The sequence below is a fragment of the Hoplias malabaricus genome, chromosome Y (assembly GCF_029633855.1).
Source record: "Hoplias malabaricus isolate fHopMal1 chromosome Y, fHopMal1.hap1, whole genome shotgun sequence".
NCBI lineage: Eukaryota > Metazoa > Chordata > Actinopteri > Characiformes > Erythrinidae > Hoplias > Hoplias malabaricus.
Window position 1 is genome coordinate 39,700,017 of NC_089820.1, and position 23,846 is coordinate 39,723,862.

The window sequence follows — 23,846 nt, forward strand, 5'->3', positions numbered from 1 at the left end:
CCTTTATGGCCCGTGGAGCTGATTAAATGAATAATGAGTGTACACATAAGGCTATCATGTTAATGTTTTGGCTGTTTGACTGATGTAGGTCTACAGATATTGTGTTTAAGTGCCTGTGCTGCTTAAAAGCTCTCGTGGAAACCACCCTTGAGGAATCTTTGGGGGCGCGCGCACTCACACACACACGTGTTCCCGCACATACAGCTTCTAGCTGGACTTCTTCTTCAGAGACGAGAGGAGTCAGGAGTTCATTCAGAGACTAACGGAGCGACGAACAGGCACGAGCGTCACAGAGAAGGGAGGAGAAGAGACCGCAAACTGTTTACAGTTATTTGTCCGTGGATTTTACAGCCTGCATTTCTACGTTAACAGCAGGATTGTGATTGTGTTGCGAGAGAAAGATGCTAAAATATTCGTTTCTATCTGACGTGAAATGAGCGTCTTGTGCGCGCTCCACAATTCTGCTCGTCTCGCGCCCTGACGCTTCGGATTAGAAAAAGCGGACCGTGATCTGAGACCTGGAAGACGCACTTTATATTGGAACACACACACGCTGTCTCTGGGGATGGTCTCCGGTTGTTCTTTGTGCTCGGTGGTCCGGTAGCGATGAGAGGAGCGCTTTGCTGCCTATTCGCCTGCTGCCTCTGTCTCATACACACCCGCACTGCCGCTGCTGAGGTAAACACACACGCGTCTCTTCTGGTTGATTCCCCTATTGTGTTCCACGTTACATTCACTGATACGCTCTATATTTAATTCAGCTGACTCGTTGTGTATAGCCTATTATCTCATTAGAAACGTGGCGGTAACAAAATGTTACCTTTGAGCAAAGGTAACATTTTGCCCTACGTTCACTGTGCCCCAGGACAAGCCTTGGCTAGTTGGGTATAAAGCATTCCAGTTTTCGGCTGTGGAGCAGAGGAACTGGGTTTTATGGAGAGATGGAGCACCATCCAATATCTTTGGCATAGGTTGGAGTGCCAGAAATGATCATCTAACATCTGTACCAGACCTTACACTGAATGGCATCAGATCGTCACCGCAATGTTCCATCATCTAGACTTAATCCTTCATAGAAGGTGTGAAGATAAAGTCACTGCAGCGACGGGCAATAACGTAGCATACTATAAATAACCTTCATTCCTAAAAATCACACACACACACAAAACTTTTGATAAGTTAGTGTCAATTTTTAGCTATAGACTGTTTGCAAGTACAGTAAAGGTCTCAGATAAACAAATGAATATAGTCGTATGCAAGCTTAAACCACACCAGGCTAAATCATATCTAATGCTGATGACATGTTTAGGTTAAATATTCCCTCTACAGGGAGCAGAAAGGGCATTAAACTTAAGTATTTTAACGCACCATTTCTATTTTGGTTTACATACTGAGGGGAAAAAAACATGAACTCTAAAATATCTTTTGCACAGGCCCAAAAAGTGAACAAACAAACAATTTGGCAAGGAGTGTCTAGAGTTTTGCATATGGTCACTAGTGATTTTAGGTAAACAACATAGATTATACATTAAAACCTTAATAAAAAAAAATATCTACGTTTCTTGGAGAAATTTTTTTTCTATAACTAAATTTCACTTTGAAGTATAATAATAAAAAATACATTTGAATAATTCAATTAATTGTATAGTTTTTGTATTTAAACAGTTATATTTAAATACCTCAATATTTACTAAACCCAGTTAACTGAACACAATATGAAATATAAGAAAATCACGTATTCATTAAGAATTAGTATTATCCAGATTGAAGAAAAGTGTGCTTTTTTTATATTTTCACCAAAATTTTGACTGAAGAGTTGAGTTAAATATTGATGTTCAGGGCACCTAAATTGTGTATTAAAAGTAAAAAAAAATGTAATTAAAAATATACATGTATTTTTAAGTGTTCTCCCCGTGTCCGCGTGGGTTTCCTCCGGGTGCTCCGGTTTCCTCCCACAGTCCAAAAACACACCTTGCAGGTGGATTGGCGACTCGAAAGTGTCCGTAGGTGTGAGTGTGTGAGTGAATGTGTGTGTGTGTGTGTTGCCCTGTGAAGGACTGGCGTCCCCTCCAGGGTCTATTCCCGCCTTGCGCCCAATGATTCCAGGTAGGCTCTGGACCCCCCGCGACCCTAAATTGGATAAGCGGTTACAGATAATGGATGGATGGATGGTTACAGATAATGAATGAATGAATGAATGTATTTTTAAGAAAAGCAGTACAACTTGAACTGTAATTAATATTATTTTTGGTTATTTCTAAAATTGGTGGAACAGTTATTCATTTAAGCCACAGTCAGCAAAGGAACATTGAAATGATTCAAAAAATAGTTTAAAAATACTGGAGTTGTACTAAAGTCCTTGCAGTGTCAGCATGGCTGGCAGTAGTCCCCATAAATGCTGAACATACATACAACAGATACACACACACACACACAGTTGGAGAGTGATACATAGGCACAAGATATATCTATTCATTTATTAGCTACAGTGAAAGGGAAGTTAAATGATAATATATATATATTACCACCACTTTTCCCTGTGTTTATCCCCAGTAAGTTGATCCCTTGCTAAATTTCCTTTGGGATCAATAAACAATAAAGTATATATCTAATATCACTGCCCAACTCTTTGTGTGAGAGTGTGTGTGTGTGTGTGGTGGGGGGTGGCGGGGGAGCTCAGCTGCTGTACTGTACAGATATTTGAGTACTGAGTATATACTTTTGACTTCTGCAAGACTGATTATATGATTATTCCATGACTATGTATACTTAGTTGAGGTTTGTTTTAGATTACCCTGAAACAACATGAAATTCACATTTGAGTGAATGTTATGTAGGTTTAATCAAATTGTCCTGCGAGTACAATATTAAATATATTATGTAAATTTCTGCAATACTCAGGACATCTACACAGCTGTTTGTTTAGCTGTATTTACCATGAGTTAAAAGCTATGTATAAGCAAAATTACTCTTCAACCTGCCAACACACTGACTCTGAACATGTTGCTCCTCAAGGCAGAGTCTTTACCCCAAGAGCTGATTGAGAGAATCTACAGCAGCGAGATCAGCAGCATTAGTGAACTCCAGAGGCTCCTGCAGTCCCAATCCTTGGGTAAGGCAAATAAACAAATGTGCAATAATCAATCAAGTTTAGGAAAAATGTTAAAACCTCCAAAACAGCTTTTTAGTAACTGTCTGCCATAATGTGGCATTACAGTCGGTTTCAGTTTATAAACTGTGTTTTATAACTACACACAAGCAAACACATTCAGATAATTCTTGTAACAAAGAGCGATGTTTAAGCCCTAGCATCATGATTTGATATTAGATTGATAGCTATTGAACACAGCAACTTTAAAGGAACACTAGGTAAGTTTAGGTGTTTTTGCTCCTGGGCTTCCTCTACAGTGCAGAGTGTAATTTATTTTTACAAAACTGTCTTAAAATGAAGGGGATGGAAGGAAAGGGAGGGAGAGCTGGGCTGATTTCCTACATACCTCAAGAAGTGACAGAGTGCAGTTTCTGCAGTGCTGAGTCCAGACTAGCAACGACAGCGGTGCTATTCTCGCTATTACATGTCACTGAATCATCACAATGATTTTGAAGCTGTATTTTTAAGCTACAAATACTACATAGTGTTCCTTCAAAGGGGAGTGTAGTACACTGTAGGTGCACTACTAGGTGTACTATAAAGGGTTGTAATAAATTTTTTGTGACATGCTGTGGTCAAGGAATACCAAAATATCAAAATACAAGTATCTAAAAGCACAGCACCATTCTCACCCTGTCTATACAGCATTTATCAGGACAACCGGTTTCAGTGTACATGTCTTTAAATGAAAATGAGCCTCTTTTTACAATACACCCAGCAGTCAGGTATTTAGACATGGCTTATTTACTAATTTTCATGTTCTTTTCGTCCCATTTCTTGGTTTTTGTGATATTTCTCTGATTTTAATGATTTCTCTCTGTTTGTTTTGCTGTTTAATCCTGTCTTTGTGCTCTCACATATATACGGGTCCATGGCTGCTATTGGAGACATCAAGATGAAGCAGTGCATCATAAAATCAGAATGACAAGATTTATCCCATAATTCAGACTTGGGCAGGTCACTGACCGGGTAGTTTTATATTTCAGAGCGTCTAGGTGGGTAGGAGCTCAAGAAGTGATTTTTCATAATATTTCCCCATTTAAGGTGCGTTCATCCTGGAAACATGCGCTCAGTTGTGGGCACACAGTTACTATAATCTCTATTGAAACAAGTTGACAAGTTCAACATGCCCAAGTCAAGTCAAGTCACCTTTATATTCTATAGTGCATTTCAAAGACAAAAGATGTCAGCCAAAGTGCTGTACAGGTATGAACATATTAAAAAACTATGGGAAGCATAGTAAGTGCATGTAAAAACAAATCAAGATTAAATAAAGAAATAAAAGGGCTACTGATGGCAAGACAAATTAAAATACAGAACCAAATTAATAAAATAAAATGAACTCATACAGGAGACTGAAAGCTTGGTCTTTTAAAGGGATTCAAACACTTGAGTGAATAAGTAGGTAAAATATCTACTGTATGTGATTCTTTTATAAATATTGGAAGACTATATTGGAATATTGTTCAAGAGTCATAGAGCAGCTACAGAAAGGCCCAGTCCCCTTTAAACCTCAACCAAGAGTGAGGGACATCCAACAGCATTTGATTGGAGGAGCGTAGAGCATGTGGTGTGGAATGAAAACAGAGCAGGGCAGAACTAGGCAATAAAAAGTTTTAAAAACAAACCATAACACATTAAAATCAACTTTGAATTTCACTGGTAAACCAGTGTAACAATGCAAGAACAGGGGTAATGCCCTCACATTTCTTGGTACCAGTCAGAATCCTAGCAGCTTAGAGCCAAATGTCAGCTAAAGCGTTATACAACCCCCCAACAATGGACTGCTGAGAAGCTGAAATACTGTTCTTGGAGCTAAAATATCATACAATAACTTGATGTGCTGAGCTGGTGTTTGTGATCAAGAACTAGGATCTGACACCACTACCTGACCATATTAAAGGTAATGTGTCTTAATGCCATTAAAGGATCATTAAATGGTCTAATATCTATTGTAAAGTCTTCTCAGAAAAGCAGAAAAAAATCACAGCAACAAAGTTTTGAAAACCCCTTTATTCAGAAGAAATGTAGAATAAGCAGGTGTCTGGATTTTCCTGTTTCTTAGAGTTACAAGGGATTCCCACACCCATACCAACCCTTCCGACCTTTTCAGAAGATCTGTTTATACAATAATTATCTAGTAAACATCCAAATCAACAAGATCAATACCCTATGCCACCTAGCAAAAGCCTCTTTTGTGGGCTTCTGGGCTTTACAGTCTGCCAACGTGGTCATAAACAAAACGGCAACAGCAAAAACAAACGGTTACTGACCTCATGCTGGGATTTAGTGGATGTGGTAACCTGCCTCGAGACATCATGCAACTCAACGGCTGTGAGAATCTGGTCTATGAGAAGGACGTGCTCTTTAATCTCCCTCTGAAGTTCATAGAAGTCACTGTCCAAGTCTGCTTTTATACCCAGGGCCTCCGCGACGGTTGTCTCGGAGACGGCGTCTCTGTCTAGTTTCAGGAGGCGCCACACATACTGCCTGTATGTGTGAACTTGGGTGACTGATGTCACATTCTCCGCTGGGAATTCTGCTGTCTTTCAAGATTAGTCTGCTGGAGAAAGAAGGCCAACAAAAAATCTAAAAAACAAACCACACCTAGGCTATTAGACCTAGCTGACCTAATAGTTTACAGAAAGCTTCTATATGATGACAAATGGCTATAAATAATAATATGTAAGCCTACCCAGAATCATTGGGTGAAAGGCAGGAACACACCCTACACACTCCATCTCGGGGCATTACACACACTTACACAAAGATGTATAGCATTGTATTATATATTATAAAATACTTTAATATTAAAGTATGATTTCCATTTATACATAGTATAAAATATAGTACCAATCAAAAGTTTGGACACATCTCATTAATCATTGGTGGAATAGGGCTATTCCCTGTATATTCTCTGCACAACCAAAGTTATGGTCTCGAACACATTAAGAAGGTGAGCATTTCTACAAATTAACTCTCGACAAGGCCACAGCTGTTCACTGAAAACCATTCCAGGTGATTACCTCATGAAGCTGACTGAGAGAACACCAAGAGTTGTCATCAAAGCAAAAGGCAGCTACTTTGAAGAATCTAAAGTATAAAAAATATTCTGGTTTGTTTAACACTTTTCTGTTTACTACATAATTCCATATGTGTTCATACATAGTTTTAATGTCTTCCAAATTCATTTACAATGTAGAAAATATTATAAAACAAAGAAAATATTGAATGAGAAGACTTTCAAATTTTTGACTGGTACTGTACATTCACAATGTGGGAAATGGCCCAAAACAAAAGAAACCCTCCCTAAATGGGCATGTCCAAACATTTGACAGGTACTATATGTTTGTCATTTGATTGGATCAGATTGTCAAGACATGACAACTACATTTCTGGCAGATTAAAGGTTTTGTATATTTAGCTCCTGGGCTACCCCTACAATTGCAGAGACAAATTTACAATCCAGAAATCCAGGGGGTGTGTGGTTTCCTACCCTCCTCCAAAAGTTACAGTGCAGTTTCTGCGGCGCTGAGCCCAAAGTAGAAATGACAGAGGCTCTGTTCTCCCTATTACCGGTCAGTGAAGGATCACCATAAGGTTTAAGGCAAAAATTCTTCTTAGTGTTCCTTTAAATCAGTGGGCCACACTTTAGCCCTGGCCTATTTCTAAAAGTAACATGTATATACTGATATCTAAAAATGGCAAAAACGTCCATGATATACTGTTATCCACAGAATTAGACAAATGTATTGATGAAATTCATCAGCTTTTAAATGGCTGATATTACAGCAGTGCTACTAAACCACTTAAGGTTGTATAATGTCTGTATTTTTAACCAACTACTGTTAAAGTTATTCTTTTCGCATATGGTGGATAAACAAGAATACCACAAATATTATGGAGTGCCCTGATAGAGCAATGTGCAACAGGAGCTCCATAAGTATTCGCATCAGATCAGATTTCCCCTCTGGATGTGTAATTGAAATGCAAACAGCTGCATGTGTAGAGCTGCTGGTGCTTGAGGGAGGTCAAGAGGCTCTCTCTATTATGCTGTTGTCATGCTGCCTTTATGAGCTTAGTGCAGCTGAATGCCAGTGCTGTAATGTATTATTCATGTTGAATTCCTAGCATGTGTGTGTTTGTGTGCCTCCAGGACTGGTTTTCTCGGGTCTGCTAACAAGTTTGTGAAAGGCTTGGTTAGCAATCTCCACTGCTCAGCCCTGAATTGAAGCCTCCCTCCCCTTTACATGCAGGGGTGGTTTCCGGGGGCAACAAGAGGGGCATGTAGCCCCAGGAGAAAGGCTCAGCTGGTGGCTGTGCTGCAGAGTGTTTTTGCAGTGCTACTGCTTACTCACCATGCCAGACCTTTTTTGCACACAGTCCTGGGCCACGTAGGATTCCCAATGCTGGTTCTACGTTGAAAAGGCCATTCAATCCTTTTTGTGACCTTACCTCATTTTTTTGATTGAAATGGCACTTTTATGAGTTCTATTTGTCCTGTAACCCCCTCGATGTACCTGTAATAAATTCTGGGACTATGCTGACTGAATTAATGTGACATTTAGTAAGTATAAAAAAATCTACCCAGTAAAGATTTATTTTAATATTTTACATTCCATAATGAATAAAATGAATCTATGCTAAAGTATACCAACCCTGTACTTGTACCCTGCTGTGCAGAAGCAGCTTGTTGAATCTGCAAAGAAAAGCATAGATTTTTGTTGGATTTGGAGTACTGTTTGTGATGAAGAAGTAATCATCAAACGTTAGTAATTGTAATGAGGTTCTTGTGGCTAAAATCCCATCAACTCTTTTCAAAAACGGCTCTGACATCTAGTGTAACTGAAGGTTAGATTAGCAGAGGAGGCACATGTGAGATTACTGAAGCCTAAGTCTCATTTATACTCCCTGTGTCAGCTCTGTTGACATGGTCGTTGAGCAACACATCCAGTAGAGGGCTGTTCGGAGTAAGAGTCAAACATGGCGATGGCGGAGGAACGTGTAGTCTGTAAAACAGAGTGCACAGTGCGAATGAGGCAGAGCGATTAGCAACACCATTCGCATCTTGCACTGCCCCCGCGGTCTCCAGTATTGCTCTGTCCCACCCGCATCCGTAAGCTTTCAGAAAACATGCAAATTACGTACAAAATGAACACAGTACGGACAGAAGGCTCAGTCCGTATATACGTATATAACGTTGAGCATAAATTAGCCTTTAGTCTCGAGACATATTTGAGCAGCAGGAGACACCTTCTTCAGAGGCACCAAGTTAAATTATCCTCCTTTCACGCAAAACAAAATACTGGGTTTGTTGCAACATTTCTAAAAAAATCATGAAAAAGAATTGAGTGTACAGTGTATTGCACATTTATTTCTTCCAAAGTAAGTTCTCGCAGTCAATGCAGGCAAACCACAAGGGCCTAGATTGACCCTTTAATTGTTTATGGTGCGGTATATGAAAATCTCCACCCAATCCATTTTAACCAATCACATTCATCACTGCCAGTCCACTGCTAACCAATTACGTTTCATGTGCCTGAAAAGCAGCACTGCCTCTAGAACCCTTGTGAGTAGCGATTTTATTCCAATTTTTCTTTCTTCTCGGTTGTCCTCTGTTGCACTACACGGCACTGTTTAATGGAGATTCGCAATTTAAAAACACTTCTTCATCAGTGAGTGTGTCCAGATCATCAGGCACATTGTTTAAGAACAGCCAGGCTCTGCAAGCATTTAAAACTCCTCAAGCATTTATAATCTCCTCTACCAGACTCAACAAATACACTCTGCAGTTCCATTAGTCCCCAAAGCTGAGCCAAGCACTACAAGTGAAGCATGCATTAACTTAGGCTAACTACATGACATTACAGCACAAAGGTAGCCTCAAGTTCCAGTAAGTCTCCTTTAAGTCTTAATCATATACATTTATTCTCCCTGAAGGCTAAACACCTACAATATGAGTGAGAGCTTATTTGTGTGGTTTTCAGTCAATGAAAACAAGCAAGAAACTTGTCTAAGCACACAGATCTTGTCTGATCAATTACAGAAATGCACATCTTATTTCCTTCATGACATGGACATAGCTAGCGTGATGATGGAATTACTCACACCTTTAGTGAAAAGGTCATACACAGCTAATCTAATGTGACAAAAGTCAACCACCAAAATGCCTTGGCTCGTTTTGGGAAAGGAAGAATTGTAAACTATAATTTTATTCTGTATATATATATACCTTCTATGGTCAAAGTTTGCGTTTTTTACCCATGTCCTTCAGTAAAAGCTTCCTTTTTTATCTGAAAGCTTTGAAGTTGGAACAGTGCTGTGAAAATGATGCCACTTAGCCTCAAGAGCATTAGTGAGGTTAGTTAAAGATGTCAGATCATTAGTTCTGAATCACCAACACCATTCCAACTCATCCTAAAGGGTTTGGAGTGAGCAGCAGCATTACTGCTGTATTATTATATTTTTGTACATTTGTTCATACCCTGAAATGAATAAGTGGAAAAGATGATGATGATGACGATGACATTTGTTCATAATTATTACAGTTAAAGCAGTCAAATTATTACATTACAGTGTATAAATAGATATGTGACGCATTTATTTCTGAATCATCTATTTTTCTACTGGAGAAAGAGGACAAAATACTGGATCTGAGAAATGATGAAAGATTGAATACTTTCTATTTGTTCTTGTGCAATAATAATGTGCTGTCACATTTGTCACTGCTCCTACTCAGATATGCACAAAATCAATACTCAAAATCATTCTGAAAACAGCGCTGCCATGGAGGAAGAAGGAATGAAATTGGTTACTAGCTAGGTTTAGCCAAAGACACACTGCCCACAAGCAGACGTAGAGAGTCTGATACCTTCAGTGCGTTAAGTTGGCATTATTCTCAGAATTCTGCCAGTTGCATTCTAATTGGCTATCTGCACATCCGGGTATACGCACTTCCATGTATTCATTGTACTGGCTCTCATTTTGGTCCGAAATGAATCCTCCTTTTACATGTCTTGCCAAAATAGCAGATGTGTGACTGGTTGTTTTTGGTATCTCTGGGGCAGATTCTGAAGAAGTACTTTCCTATACATTATGACTTTTATACTACTGCCTCAGAGGAAGCTGCACAATGTTATTAAATAAAAAGGCTCTGCTTCCTCTGAGGCAGGCACAAAGGTAGGAATGGATGTGCACATGAGCACATGACTGCTGCCTCTGAGGAAGCACAGCATTTTTGTATAATCATTCTGCAGCTTCTTCAGAGGCAGAGCAATTATAGATCAAGTGTGCAAAATGTACTTTAGAATTGGCTTCTGAGGCATCAAATTACATTATCCTCCATTCAAACAATACAAAATATTTTTCAATGCTCCTAAGAAATTATGAAACAGTGTACAGTAACAAAAAAGGGTATAAATTATATTAGACACTAACCTATTCCAAAGACATTTGTGGCATTCAGAGCTTTCAAACCATGGGTGTCTAAGCGTTTATTATGTGGTATTTGAAAATCTCCACCCAATGCATTCTAATCAATCAGGTTCATCCCCACTGTTGGCTTGTAACCAATTGCATTCCTTCTTTCCTCAAGGCAGCACTGCCTTCTGAACTTATGTTGAGCAGTGACTTTTCCCAGGAGCCTTAGAGACTGAGTACTCATTCTCGAGTTTGTCCTATGTGCTCATGAAATATTATATGCTTTTGCTCAGATTTTCATTGCCAAATGCAAAAAAAGGCTTTTGACCAAGTTGAGAAGAGTGTGTTGGTTACACCAACCATTCCAGCCTGAATAATTATGGACAGATGCAGCCACCTAAGTTTATGAGCAGCGGAAGCAGAGACAGATATTTAAATGGGATTTGAAAATACAAATTAATCTAAACTGAAAATATGAGAAAACAGCAAAATATAACAACACACCCCTGTTGTTCTAAAAGGTGCAGAGAATGAGGCAGTACGTGAGACTAAATGGAACTACCATAAAGATGGTTTCAATGACAGCACCAACCTCAAGAGCTCACATTCAAACCCCAGACGCAAGAGAAGCATCGGTAAGACACGCATTCACACTCTGAAATGAAGTTTAATAGGTAGAGATTCCATACATGTCAGCAATCATGTTGCAGCCTGTTCAGAGTCTGAACTGAATAACCTTCTTAGATCAGCACACACTCTCCCAGAGTCTGCTGCATGTTATTTTAGGTGTGTATATACAATATATATGTACTCACTCTTTTACACTTGCTTGCTCACTTTCTGCTGCTTGTGTCATGGCTGAATTTGACTCAGCTCAGAGCAAAACCTGATCCAGGTTCTCTGTGAACAGATGGAGATTTTGTTTGTCCATATTCTGTGTAGATTCAATTGCAATTTATTTGGATATTACATTATATACATTTGAGTTATTTTATCAGAAATGCTTGCTATATACAAGAATCAGCCATAACATTATAACCAGCTCATTGTTTCTGCATTTACTGTCCATTCCCTCACTATGTTTGCCCTCTTTAATCCTGTCCTTCAATGATCAGGACCACAACAGAGCAGGTATAACATAGGTGGTGTATCCTGCTTAGTGCTACAGTGAAACTGAATACAGGGGTGTATTAGAGTGTGTGTGTGTTGTTTTGTTATAAGCACTGGAGTTTGTAAACACTGTGTCCATTCACTGACCACTCTATTAGAGACACATAACTCTTTGGTCCACCTTGTAGATGTCAGAGACAGTAGCTCATCTGTTGCTGCACTGTTTGTGTTGGTTGTCCGCTAGTCCTTCATAAGTGGTCACTGAATGCTGCCCATTCAATGCTGTTGGCTGAATATTTTTGGTTGAGGGACTATTCACAGTCCAGCGGAGTCACTGAGGAGTTTAAAAACTCCAGCAGCACTGCTGTGTCTGAACCATTCATGCCAGCACACCACCATGTCAGTGTTACAGTAGTGCTGAGAATGATACACAACCCAAACCATACCTGCTCTGTGTGGGTTCTGACCATTGAGGAACAGGGTGAAAGGTGGAAAATCAAAGTATGCAGAGCAACAGACTGGCTACATTCTGTAATTTTAAGATTACATGGTCAGTGGAGCTCAGAGAATGAACAGTGAGTGTAGAGACAAGGAGGGGGTCATATTGTTATGGCTGATCGGTGTAGGTGCACTTTGTAGTTTTGTAGCTGCTAAATTTAGCCCAAATTTTTCTTTATTATATATATATATATATATATATATATATATATATATATGGGTGTGTGTGTGTATACATATATACACATTTCCCTGAAATGTTGTAAAATGCAATAAAATATCTGTGAATCTGTGGTTTGTTGAAGTGGTTTGTAGTTTTACCTTAAAATTACAGCTTCAAAATTATTGTGATTACTTACTGACTTGTGATAGGGAAAATAGAGCCTTTGTCATCATTACTCTGGGCTAAATGTAACTTTTTGGGTTAGGGGTGGTGTTAGGGATGTATCAGTAACCACAAATTTGGTGACATGCTTATGTGAGTATTTTCCATTGATATGGAGGCAAAGGTTTTTAGAGACACATGCTGCCATCAAGACAATATAGTTTTCTGAGGAGTCTATGGTTATTTCAGAAAAACAATGCCAGATGTTTAAAAAGTGTGATTAAAAGGGAATGTAATGTAACATAGTGGAAAACATTCCTCTTTCCCAGATCTTTTTTTTTTTTTTTTTTTTAAACAAAAAAATCAAGTTGGTCAAGATTTTTGCTTTGTATATTTGTCAGTTAAATTAATCTTTAGGAGAATTTAAACATGACAGATTTAGCTTTTTATGGTATTAAAAAATCCAAACTTGAAATGTTTTTGTATATGGTTATACTGAGTTGTTCTTTACTGTTTTTAATACTTAGGGCACTTTTAATATATTACTGAATCTACTGAATGTGTTTTCCACTGATGCACTGTACTTTTCAGTGACTTAGAACAAGCCCCTGTCTAGCTACAGTAATGGTATACTTTAGGTGTAGGTACAAAGCAGATGAACACAATAAACTGACAGTGTGTACTGTGTGTATGTCTGTGTATAGAGGAGGCAGTTCTGGCAGTGTGTAAAACTCGTACAGTGGTGTATGAAATCCCCCGCAGTCAGGTGGACTCAACGGCAGCAAATTTTCTGGTTTGGCCTCCATGTGTGGAGGTGACACGCTGCTCTGGCTGCTGCAACACCAGCAACATGCGCTGCCACCCAACCAAAAAAACACACAGAACTGTCAAGGTAGGAATGTATGAGCACACCCCCACAACACACAAACACGTTGGCATTTGCCACCCAGCCAAAATACAAACACATGTTCATACACACACAACACTTAAAAAGGGAGAATATTCTCATGCAGCTACATGAAAAAAGCCTTACTGTAATTACTGTTAAAGAAGCAACACGGACTGCTACCCAACTGCTTAGAAACACAAACTCCTCCATCTTTTCTAGCTCCCATGTACCCTCCTCTTCTTTCCTTCCTCAGCTTCTCCTCCCTCAGTAAAAGCTCTCTGTGTAATCTCTGCCAGAAATTCTAGACTGTGGGGAGGCTTCACTAACGGACCTCTGCACTATTGAGACGAACACCGGAACAAGAACACTGCATGGCACACCAGAATATTCCAGAAATGCCAGCTTTCCCCCACAGCTCTGCAGCTGCACAGTGCTCGACTTACCAGTGCATAAAGACAAACACAATTTTTTGGTAAAACTGTGGAAAGTGACAGATTGAGGAAGAAATCAACACTCTTTTATACACCAGGAAAGAGAGAATCTCAAAACCTTGTAATTATATCTCTTCGTCTAATCACCCCTCTGACAATTTGAAAAGACAAAGCGTAATTTTACAAGCTGCCAATGTGAGTCGGATAAAACCAAATGTGATGGCTGCTGTAGAGTGGAGATTTTACAAATACTTAGTTTGTGCTGAATGTCTGCATTTCTTCATGATTGACAAGTCCCTGGCCAATAAGTCCTCTGCAAGGTTTTGGTTCCATAAGGTGTTTTGCCCTTAGCAGAGTACAGAGATTTATTCAGTTACACAAGTGGTTACCAATCTCCAAGGCTATGCAAGTCAATCGCAATATCACATGTTGCTTCAGTTATCAGGTTTAAGTTACTATAGCTGTGTCATTCTGTATCCACAGTGGTTCATGAGCTAGTTAAGCAGGGGCATATAACTGTGAATTTTGACATGCGAATTCGCTTCCCTGACCAATAGTGCTGTGACTCTGTAGTGTCTCTGCCCTGTCCGCTTAGCCAACATGGCCCTGACAGTTTCGGTTGAAACGGGAGTTATTAAAAAAATATTTCATGTGGATTACAAATTACAACACAAGCGAATGTTACACTATACCCTGGTGTTCTGCTGAGGTGTGCTACCTTGTCGAAATGAGCGACAATTGTGTACTTTTACAATACAGCTGCCTAAATAAATAAAACTGTAAGTAGCAGGGGCATAGCATCAACCTCTGGGCCCTATGCACAAGCACTGCACAAAACTTTACTGAATTTATTTTTATTTGATTAAAAGCTCTAACAGTAAATTCCACAAAAGGTAGCCTAGCATCATAGGCCTTAACAAAAAAAATATTTAGAGTTTACCTCAGATTACTGATAAGGCATTATGTTATTTCTAATTTTGTGTTATGCAGTTTTTAGCACTTACAATTGCGATAGTATTGAAGCGTTTTATAAACACAGGAGTTCATTTAATGTAGGCCAGGGGTGTCAAACCAAATCCACGGAGGGCCATGTGGGTGCAGGTGTTCTTTTCAACCACGCAAAAGCCCGACACTACTGAAAGTCAAGATCTATTGATTAGATCCAATGATTAAAAACAGGTGGAATAAGGTGTGGCTTCTGCGTGGAAAACCTGCACCCACACGGCCCTCCGTGGATCTGGTTTGACACCCCTGATGTAGGCTATTTGCTTTCATACTTGGGCTCACCTTTCTTGGAAGATAAGTTTGGTAGCAGTCTCTTTCCTGCTTCTTTTCTTTTCTGAAAACCGGATTTAGTTAAATGCGCCTAGTTAAAAAAAAAACAGTGAAGGCAGACTAAACCATTTCATGCAAGGGGTGAGGGTGCCTGCCCTCAGACACTATATGTAGATTAGGACACAAAATTCAATCCATCAATCAACTGATTTTTTTTACCCAAAATATTACATTTACATTAGTTAGTTAGTTTAATGTATTCTTTAAATGATGTAAATATTCCAGACTCCTTAAGGGCCCTTCCCTCACATGGGGCCCTGGTAACTTAGCCCCATTTTTCACCCCACTATGATGCCTAGGGCTGGGCAATACAGACTAAAAATCATATCCTGATATATTTTAGCTGAATGGTGATATATGATACAATATTATATGTGTTGTGAAAAATAATGTAAAAAAAGGTTTTATGAAAAATTTATAAACAGATCATTCAGTTTTGTGTTTTTGCAACCTCATCTCTCAATATTCAAATGAAAATCAAATGTTCATGTTTAAGACAAAGATTTTCCCCTTACATTGAAAAAAATTCAGTTGTAAAGCAAAGCTAAACAAGATTTCAGAAAAACAATTTTATTTTTCAAATAAAGACTGAAGTACATGACAAATTGCTTTATTAATTTACAGACCTACAGTGTCTGTAATAAAGTTCTTTTAAGAACAGTGTAAAGGCTTCGGCTATGTGCTCCCAGTGTGGTTTTCTGGGAAATAGCTCATCTGCCGACATGCACTTTTAATCTCTCAAACTTCAATAAATTGGATAGTCATGCTCAAATATGGCTCACAGGTTTACTCTCGCGAGCCTGTTGGAAAGGGTCTGTCTGATTTAAATGTACGTTAGGCAGTACTTCTTATGCAAATAAATTGTGACTGGGCAATTGGTATTGTGGGTCAAGAGTTTTAATCAGACTTTTGGAGTCCTTTTGCTCTACTGTTGAAACAGGGAGCATACCCTTTGCTATGTAGTGAACTACTGCCACGCCACTTTGTTCTTTTCATTTTGTAAGGCACAGCGTTAGCTAATGAAGCTTGCAATGCTGTCTGAACTGGTTTGGGGGAACTAGGACGTGAATGCTTCAGAACAGTAGCAGCAGCACCTCAGAGTAGGGCACCACAGAAGTTTGTGCTGCTGTTGTAGGTGGTGAAATAAGCTGGTAGTACTAGCGCATTATGAGATTATCTCCTTTAGGCATTCCCTGCAGATAGCTGTTTCTGCTACTCATCTGACTGGTAAAATCCGAACCATTTCCATATAACCGAACCGCTGTTCTTTTTATAGACTAACTCCTCTTAACGCTCTGCGATACTCGCCTCTCTTGTGTGTGTGAGAGAGAGAACGCGGGTGGGGCTGTGAGCAGAGCGAAACCGACAAGCTGAGCAGAGCACAGACTCATAATGAGAGAACAGAATGGCTCTATACAAGATTTAGGCATAGAGAAACTTAAAAACTTCAAATATCGATATAAACGATATATCCTCACTCCATATCATGCTCTGTTCTATCCCGATATATTTTAATATATCAATATACCGCCCAGCCCAATGACGTCCCTGGTAAGGAGCATATCATCGTTGTCAAATTAAACATTTAATATTGTGGGCCTGAGCATGAGCATAGCTGCTATAGGATAGGTTATATTGGGATATATTGTTAGGTAGCACAACTTGTCAGAACACCTGTGTAGCAATTGCAGACAGTGTACAGCCTCAGGCACCGAGTACCACCACAGCCAACACCCAGCTGAATGTTGAAATAAGTCAACAGATTCATTTTGTGATATTGAAGGCTATGGGGACATATACAGCTTTATTATTTTAAGTAGGCTAAGGCTGGCATTTATGCTGGTAAATCATTAATTTTTTCAGATTTCAAAAGGCGATCTTATATGTAAAAAGTTTGGTGACCACTGTGTTGCACAAATAACAGTAGTGAGCAACAAGGCATTCATCTTTTACTATATTGACACTAATGGTGCTTTTCCACTGCATGGAACAGACTCTATTGCTTTTCCACTAGCCAAATATTGTACCTGATCCCTGGAACTGGGCACTAAGGCCCTGCTTGCACATTGTATGAACAGAGCCAAGTGTAGGTACTTAATGTGAGGTGTAAACCTTGCAGAGTGCTTATCGAACAGAGAGACTTGTTAATCACCACAAAAAGCAGACATCCAGCATTAGCCGCTTGTAAAAAGGTTACAGCAGTCATATTTGTTTTTAACGGACTCACAATGGCAGCTTGTAAAATTATGCCTTGGTGTTTTGAAGAGGTTCAAAGGCCCCTCAAATTGGTGGTTGATAAAACCCCCAGCAGGAGCAAGACAAGCTACAAGGAAATCTCTTCTGATCTATGACAACTGTTACACAGAGCCATGTTCAGCCCAAAAAAACAAAATCACACAAATATATGATGACTAAGGTTACCACCACTGTTGCTGTGTTTTGAAAAAGCCTGTGGTACCAGTTAGGGACAGGATTTGCAACATCACTGGTTACATTCCTTGGGAGAGTTGTGCTAGTGGAAAAGTGACCAGGGAAAAGTTTGTCAAACTGTGACGTGCCAAGCCGTGTTGAATCGAGCCAAGCCCATGCCATGCAATGGTAAAGCACCATGATTCTCTATTAAAAGAGAAAACTTTGTCTGGTTACAGTCACGATAAAATGGGTCTGCTTTATAAACACAGAATGAGCTTGGTTATGGTAATGATATCCAGAATAGTGTACGTTATTACCAGTACTACGATTACAGTGCTGACAGACAGTCATTTCTTAGTTTCTACTGTTATATAACCATTTATAATTCAGTTAGGAAAGCTTTTCTGGCCTGGCAGTGTAAGAGAGGAGCAGCAGGATTTCATGGCTGGTGAACGTACCGGGTTTCAGCCCCACGGGATAGTTCAGTAGCATAAACTGGCATAGACCACTGGAGCTACGTACCCGTCTCTTTTCCTGCCATCCATTTATCTCTGTGGTTCTGGAGCTGTGTGTGTGTGTGTGTGTGTGTGTGTTCAGAGCTGAATGGAGTGTTGTACAATCAGGCTTTCAGGGGGTTGGCACGAGTTGCAAAGAAGTTATAAAATGTGTATGTATATTTGTAAAAAGAATCAAACAGATGAAAGATTTAAAATACATATTTAAAATGTTTCTTTTACCTGGCCTCACCTTTCTGTAATAGATGGGTGTGTGTATGTGTCTGCTTTGTACATTTATTGGAATTCTGTAATAACAAAATTGGGAGGCATGATGCCTCGAGAGGTAGTGTCACTGTCACAGTGCACCAGGGTTTGAGCCCAGCCTCAACAGTGTGTGTGTGTGTGTGTGTGTGTGTGTGTGTGTGTGTGTTACCCTTCAATGGACTGGCAGCCGCTCCAGGGTGTGTTCCCATCTTGCACCCAGTGTTTCGTTGTATGCCACTGGAATAGCAAACTTTTTATGAGATACTTGCCAATTGAGGACTTCTCACTTTCATTAATGCCACTTCCTTTGTAGATTTGGCAGCTTTAACGCAGCCACTTCCTGCTGGAAAACTCAAGCAGCCCTGCTGTGTCAGATACACTCATACAATCACAACATACACTACCACACCACCACCATGTGAGTGTCACTGTGGCGCTGAGAAGGATTTTCTGCTTTTTTATATACATGCCATGTATGTGGCATTACTGGATGTGCAGACTAAAAGAAATTATTGTGACACTATCATACATTTTTGTAAGTGGTGTATTTATCTTCTCCTGTCTTTGTAAAAATGTACCAATATATATGACCTTTTGTCCTGACACTGTATAAAAACAAAATTGTGTCTCTCTGTCTCATATATATATATATATATATATCATATATATATATATGTCAGAGACGATTGCTCTAAGACTGCAAATGTCAAAAAATAAGTGATCAAATATATACTGTTGTGTGTACATGTCATGGAATAAATATGCACTACAACGCACTCAACTTTTGTTCAGAATCAGCTTCTTATCACTAGTAAAGAGGCAGCTTTCCTCTCAATCATTCCCGCAGCTTCACAGTGCTTTAAACAGAGTTCAATAGCGAAGCAGCGAAGTGCAGCGAAACGAGACAAGCCATTGGATAAATGCTGGGCTTTGTCCCGCCCATCTGAGGCTCAGCGTCTCTGGGGGTCTATGGGGCAGTGGGTTGGCCTCGGCTGGCCCAGACGCTCAGCTTCTGCATGATGATTGGATGATCTGTCTGAGGCTGAATCCCTTTTTGATTGACAGTGAAATGAGCGAATCAGCTATCCTTTGGTGTAAAGATCTGTGGGAGTGTTAAATTTTCATTCTGTTCTGAGTTGAACCGGAGACGTTCTTAATCCTCTTAGCGGCATTTTCTTTTGTTAAAAACGACTAGCGACAAATAAAGCTTCTATTTCTGGTGGGTTTCTTCTATCACTCTTTCTGACTTCTATCGCAGTTTCTGTCCAGCAGGTGCAGCCCCTCCACCGTCACAAAGCACTCACAGGCGGACACACTTCACATGGGCCAAGGCCGTTTAAGCAGCCTAGCTCTGCTCGCCATTGAGAGGATACTAGTCAAGTCCCTGGAAAAGACGCGTTGTTGTCACAGATCATTTTCTTGAAAAGGAACGGAGGGTAGAATTTACGTATAAATAAACCGACACATTTTATGATGTAGGCCGAAATTGAGCTTTGAAAGACCAGCATCCGCCAGTGAGATATATATATATATATATATATATATATATATATATATATATATATATATATATATATATATATATATATATAAACTTAAGACTTAAGTTTAAGTTAAAAAATGTAAGGGAATTTGTGTTTGGAAGATAATGCATTTGTGGGAAGAACAGTAGTGTCGAGTATGTGGGTTGCGCCCATGAGAAATTTGCCAAATCTTCTCTGCCATTGCCAAACAGCTCATTTTTCTGTTGCTGTTGACACTTGTTTTGAGCTTCTGGTATCCCCAGGTGCTGCCAATAAGGTGCCGCCAATCAGGTGCCTGATTGACACCTGATTGGCAGCATCTGTGAGTATGGGTCCTGCTACAGTGGTCAGTAGGTGTCTGCTCCAAGAATTGGCATGCCATGTTTGACTGATCTGGATAGGGCCTGTGTGAAAACCAAGTTGCGGCATTATGTGAGGTGAGCCCTAGTACCATTTCCAAATTGAAGGCCAAGTTCCATATAATGGGGGATGTCAGAGACAGGCCGCGAAGTGGGCATCCCAAGAAGATGAAACCTCTTGAAGGTGTGTATGCTTCTTTCACATGCTACTGAGGCACTTGTTTGTTAAATGAATAAATTTGCAATATGTCTTGTTTCTTCAAACTTCAATCATCCAGTCCACCAAATGAGACAATGGCAGAATAAGCTGTTTGGCATTGGCAGAGATGATTTGGCAAGTTTTTCATGGGCGCAACCCACATACTCAGCTCTACTGCACTATTTAAAAGGGAAATTAACAGGCTTTCCAGCGGTATAAAATGTATTGCCAAGCAGCATTGTTACAACAAAGAAATAATCTACCAAACACATTTCCTTACTATATATATATATATATATGTATGTGTATATATATATATATGTATGTATATGTGTGTGTGTGTCTCTCTCTCTATCAGGTGGCAAAGTTAGAGTATGTTCGCAGGAGGCCGAAGCTGAGGCAAGTGCAGGTGCAGCTGGAGGACCATCTGGAGTGTGTGTGCATGTCCAAACACCACACAGAGTCACGCATATACTCAGGTACACATGCATTTTGCATTCAGAAAATCCTCTTTCATGCCTGTCTTTCCAAGCCCTCCATATTGCTGCACAGTAAAATACATGACCTTCCCAATATCAGCCTGTCTCCATCTCTTTATTTCCCTCAATCCCTGCCTGCTCTATAGGGAGATATCTACAGAAAGGATAAAGAAACACAGAAAGTAAAATAAAACATTTACATATTCTGTTCTTAGTCAGACTGTTTGAGTAAGCTAAAAGGTAGGAGAAGTTTGTGTAACCCAGTGGTTCTCAAACTTTTTCTATCATTACCCACCTCAGACAAAGGGGAATTTCCACGCCCCACCTGTACCATATCTCCCCCTCAAAAAAAGGAAATAAAATACACAAGTTTACAAATGTTCTAATTTATTAAAGTAACAACAACTTCTATCTCTAAATCATTAGCTAACATTATAACACCAGATACAACATTAACATCAATGTTCAAACATTCAAAAGTACAGAAAATTGGCCTATTAGTTAAACTGTGCTTCAGTTTCTCAGTTTTCAATCTGTGTAGAAATGAGCAAGGGCGTAGGAGTGAGTTTGATATGGAGAGGACATATTTGCTGAGTCAAAGTCAACCCCATTCCCAAAATATTAGATAGCTATGAGCTGATTCCTTGAGATAAGGCAGTAAAATACTGCATTTATAATGATGTGGTCCCAAACAATGCACTATACAACTTTACATACTACACTACAGAAACACTGATAAGGGTATATATATATATATATATATATATATTGTTTATATACTATTTAGTGCAGCAGTGTGCAGTCTGGGACAAGGCCAGAGATTATCGTTAACTTGCTGCATGTTTAGAGCTGTTTTCTCACAACCTGAACACAGCTCATTAACATTAACTCTCAGATCCTCCTGTTTTCCAGTTATATACATATATATTATCTGTTGTGCTCTCGTTACTGACCTCAAGCACCGAGCTGGTAAAAAATAACTTTATAATACATTCTGGGAAGACTTTGCAACAAACTAAACAAAGTGGTTTACAAAACAGGAATTATGCTTAATATGATGTATTATTGTGTTTTTCTGCAGATATAAGGTGAGCGTGACTCAAATAAGTGGGCGGAGAGGGTGAATCAGAAGACCCACCTTGTCCAATCAGAATCCTCAGTCAGATGTCAGAAAATGTAGACAATAGACATCTGACTGTCTGGCTGTGCACTGCTGTTGTGGTTTGGACAAATGGCCTGGACGTTTTTTGGACTTTTAATGCCTCAAACTGTGACAAAAAAAATGGACGTAAAGGAAACATTTGTCTAATCGAGGGATTTTATTGCATGGACTCTGAAAACTCATAATGGAACATTAGTTATTGTTACATCTCAATGCCACTCATTGGATCTGTCTGAGATAATGGAGTCTCTAATACAACATTTCACTTTTATAACAAGATTTCTTCCTTCCAGGAAACACTTTTTTAGTGTATACTTCTATTTTTGTAGCTACTTTTTCTATCAGTACTGATATTCGCTAGTTTTACAGTAGAACAATCAGGCAAGCAAATGCTCAACAATAACTGCTACTAATAAACTATTTATAAATGCAGCAATATTGTTGGTCTTTTAAAGTAATATGAATTTGATTAAGCATAAGAAAAGTAAAGTAGAAAGAGGCTGTAAAAGTTATATAAAAAATTTAATCCAAACACATTTTACCCTGTGACTTTTGCTAAATTTTTCCCCATTGACAAATCTCCCCACCGGTTACTTTGGAGACCCATCTACAACGCTGATATGTTTGGGCTTAAGCTTAGATTATGTCTGGCCCATGAAACACACACACTTTCAGATTGTTTATGCCCAACAGACAGCTACAGTCCTCAAAACCTTACAGGAATTTCTCATGAACTGCTACATCCATAAAGCCGGCAAGAGCTTCTCACAAATTAGATGCTAACATACAGGATGTATAGCAGTGAAACCACAACCCTAGCTCACCTCTCATTGGTTTACAATATTTCAGGCATGAGATTAACCTCAGGTTTCACACCTGGGTGTCAGCATTCACCCACACTACAGGATTCAGAGTTATAAATATTGAACATGTTTCATATTTATGATTTACAATTGGGGCGGCCCGAGTGCATTGGGAGCAGATCGGAAAGTAAATACAGGATTATGGACTCCCCACACTGTAGGATAATCTGGCTAGATAATCTTTTACAATCAGCCCAAAATCGGGAGACCTTTTGCAATTGTCGGGAGGAGCAAATCGGCCTCAAAATTGCTCTGAATGTCCTGTAGTGTGGGCTAGACCTTACTTAGTAGATTCATTAGCTTTGTAGCTTCAGTTCAAAAATAAAGAAGAAAACTTCAAGTTGCAATGTTTTGCCTGACAGACTACATTTCAAGTGAAGAATGAATCTGTGCAAAAAAATTTTAACATTGTCAGTGGTGTGCACAGACAGGGGTGTGTGTAGGCATGCAAACCCTGATTACAAAGCAAGGCTTATCATGTGTGAAGACAAAGAAGAGAGCTGTAGGATCTCACACATACACACTGTCACCATAGGAAAACTTCATATGTAGTTAAAACTAATAGTGTAATCGTTACATCACCAGCAGTCGCTTACACCATTTAACACCCGTCCTCCAGACTGACATGTGCAACTCCAAGGGCTGAATTGTTTTTGTTGGAATGTGTTAATAAATGCTAAAAAGCACCACTGTATGTGGGAGGTGTGCGAAGGGCCTTTCCCCTTGTCAACATTGCTTAGGCAAATATCCACAAAAGGAGAATGAGAATTCTTAAAAATGTAACAGCTTCCATAGAAAGAAGCTTGTCACTGCATCTTTTGACAATGATACACATTTGGACAGCTCAATACATTTGGACGTTTCTTGTTATTATAGTTGCACATGTTGGCTAGCATCATGTTGAGTTATGGGGTAGACGGAGGACAATGA

General features: G+C 39.4%; 1 protein-coding gene and 1 long non-coding RNA gene across 3 annotated transcripts; one reads left to right on the plus strand and one right to left on the minus strand.

The window, feature by feature from the left end:
- Positions 1–241: 241 nt before the first annotated feature.
- On the plus strand, positions 242–22,567 carry LOC136678225 (platelet-derived growth factor subunit A-like). 2 transcript variants are annotated; one of them, XM_066656191.1, is made up of 6 exons: positions 242–678; positions 3,016–3,112; positions 11,092–11,205; positions 13,208–13,395; positions 20,771–20,891; positions 21,973–22,567. In XM_066656191.1, the coding sequence occupies exons 1-6, from the start codon at positions 607–609 to the stop codon at positions 21,981–21,983; spliced, it is 603 nt and encodes a 200-aa protein (XP_066512288.1). In that variant the 5' UTR covers positions 242–606; the 3' UTR covers positions 21,984–22,567. The 2 variants fall into 2 exon arrangements, with proteins under 2 accessions (XP_066512288.1, XP_066512289.1); XM_066656192.1 differs by lacking the exon at positions 11,092–11,205 and having other exon boundaries at positions 21,973–22,566.
- Positions 5,184–14,952, minus strand: LOC136678229 (uncharacterized). The gene is made up of 3 exons (XR_010796473.1): positions 14,828–14,952; positions 7,810–7,850; positions 5,184–5,714 (listed from the first exon to the last, which is right to left on the minus strand). It is a non-coding gene; the product is annotated as an uncharacterized lncRNA (long non-coding RNA).
- Positions 22,568–23,846: the final 1,279 nt, after the last annotated feature.

Coding starts and splice junctions, on each gene's coding strand:
- LOC136678225 (XM_066656191.1), top strand. CDS start 607: ATGAGAGGAGCGCTTTGCTGCCTATTCGCCTGCTGCCTCTGTCTCATA. Junction 3,113..11,091: donor CCTGCAGTCCCAATCCTTGG/GTAAGGCAAATA, acceptor TTGTTCTAAAAG/GTGCAGAGAATGAGGCAGTA. Junction 11,206..13,207: donor CAGACGCAAGAGAAGCATCG/GTAAGACACGCA, acceptor GTCTGTGTATAG/AGGAGGCAGTTCTGGCAGTG.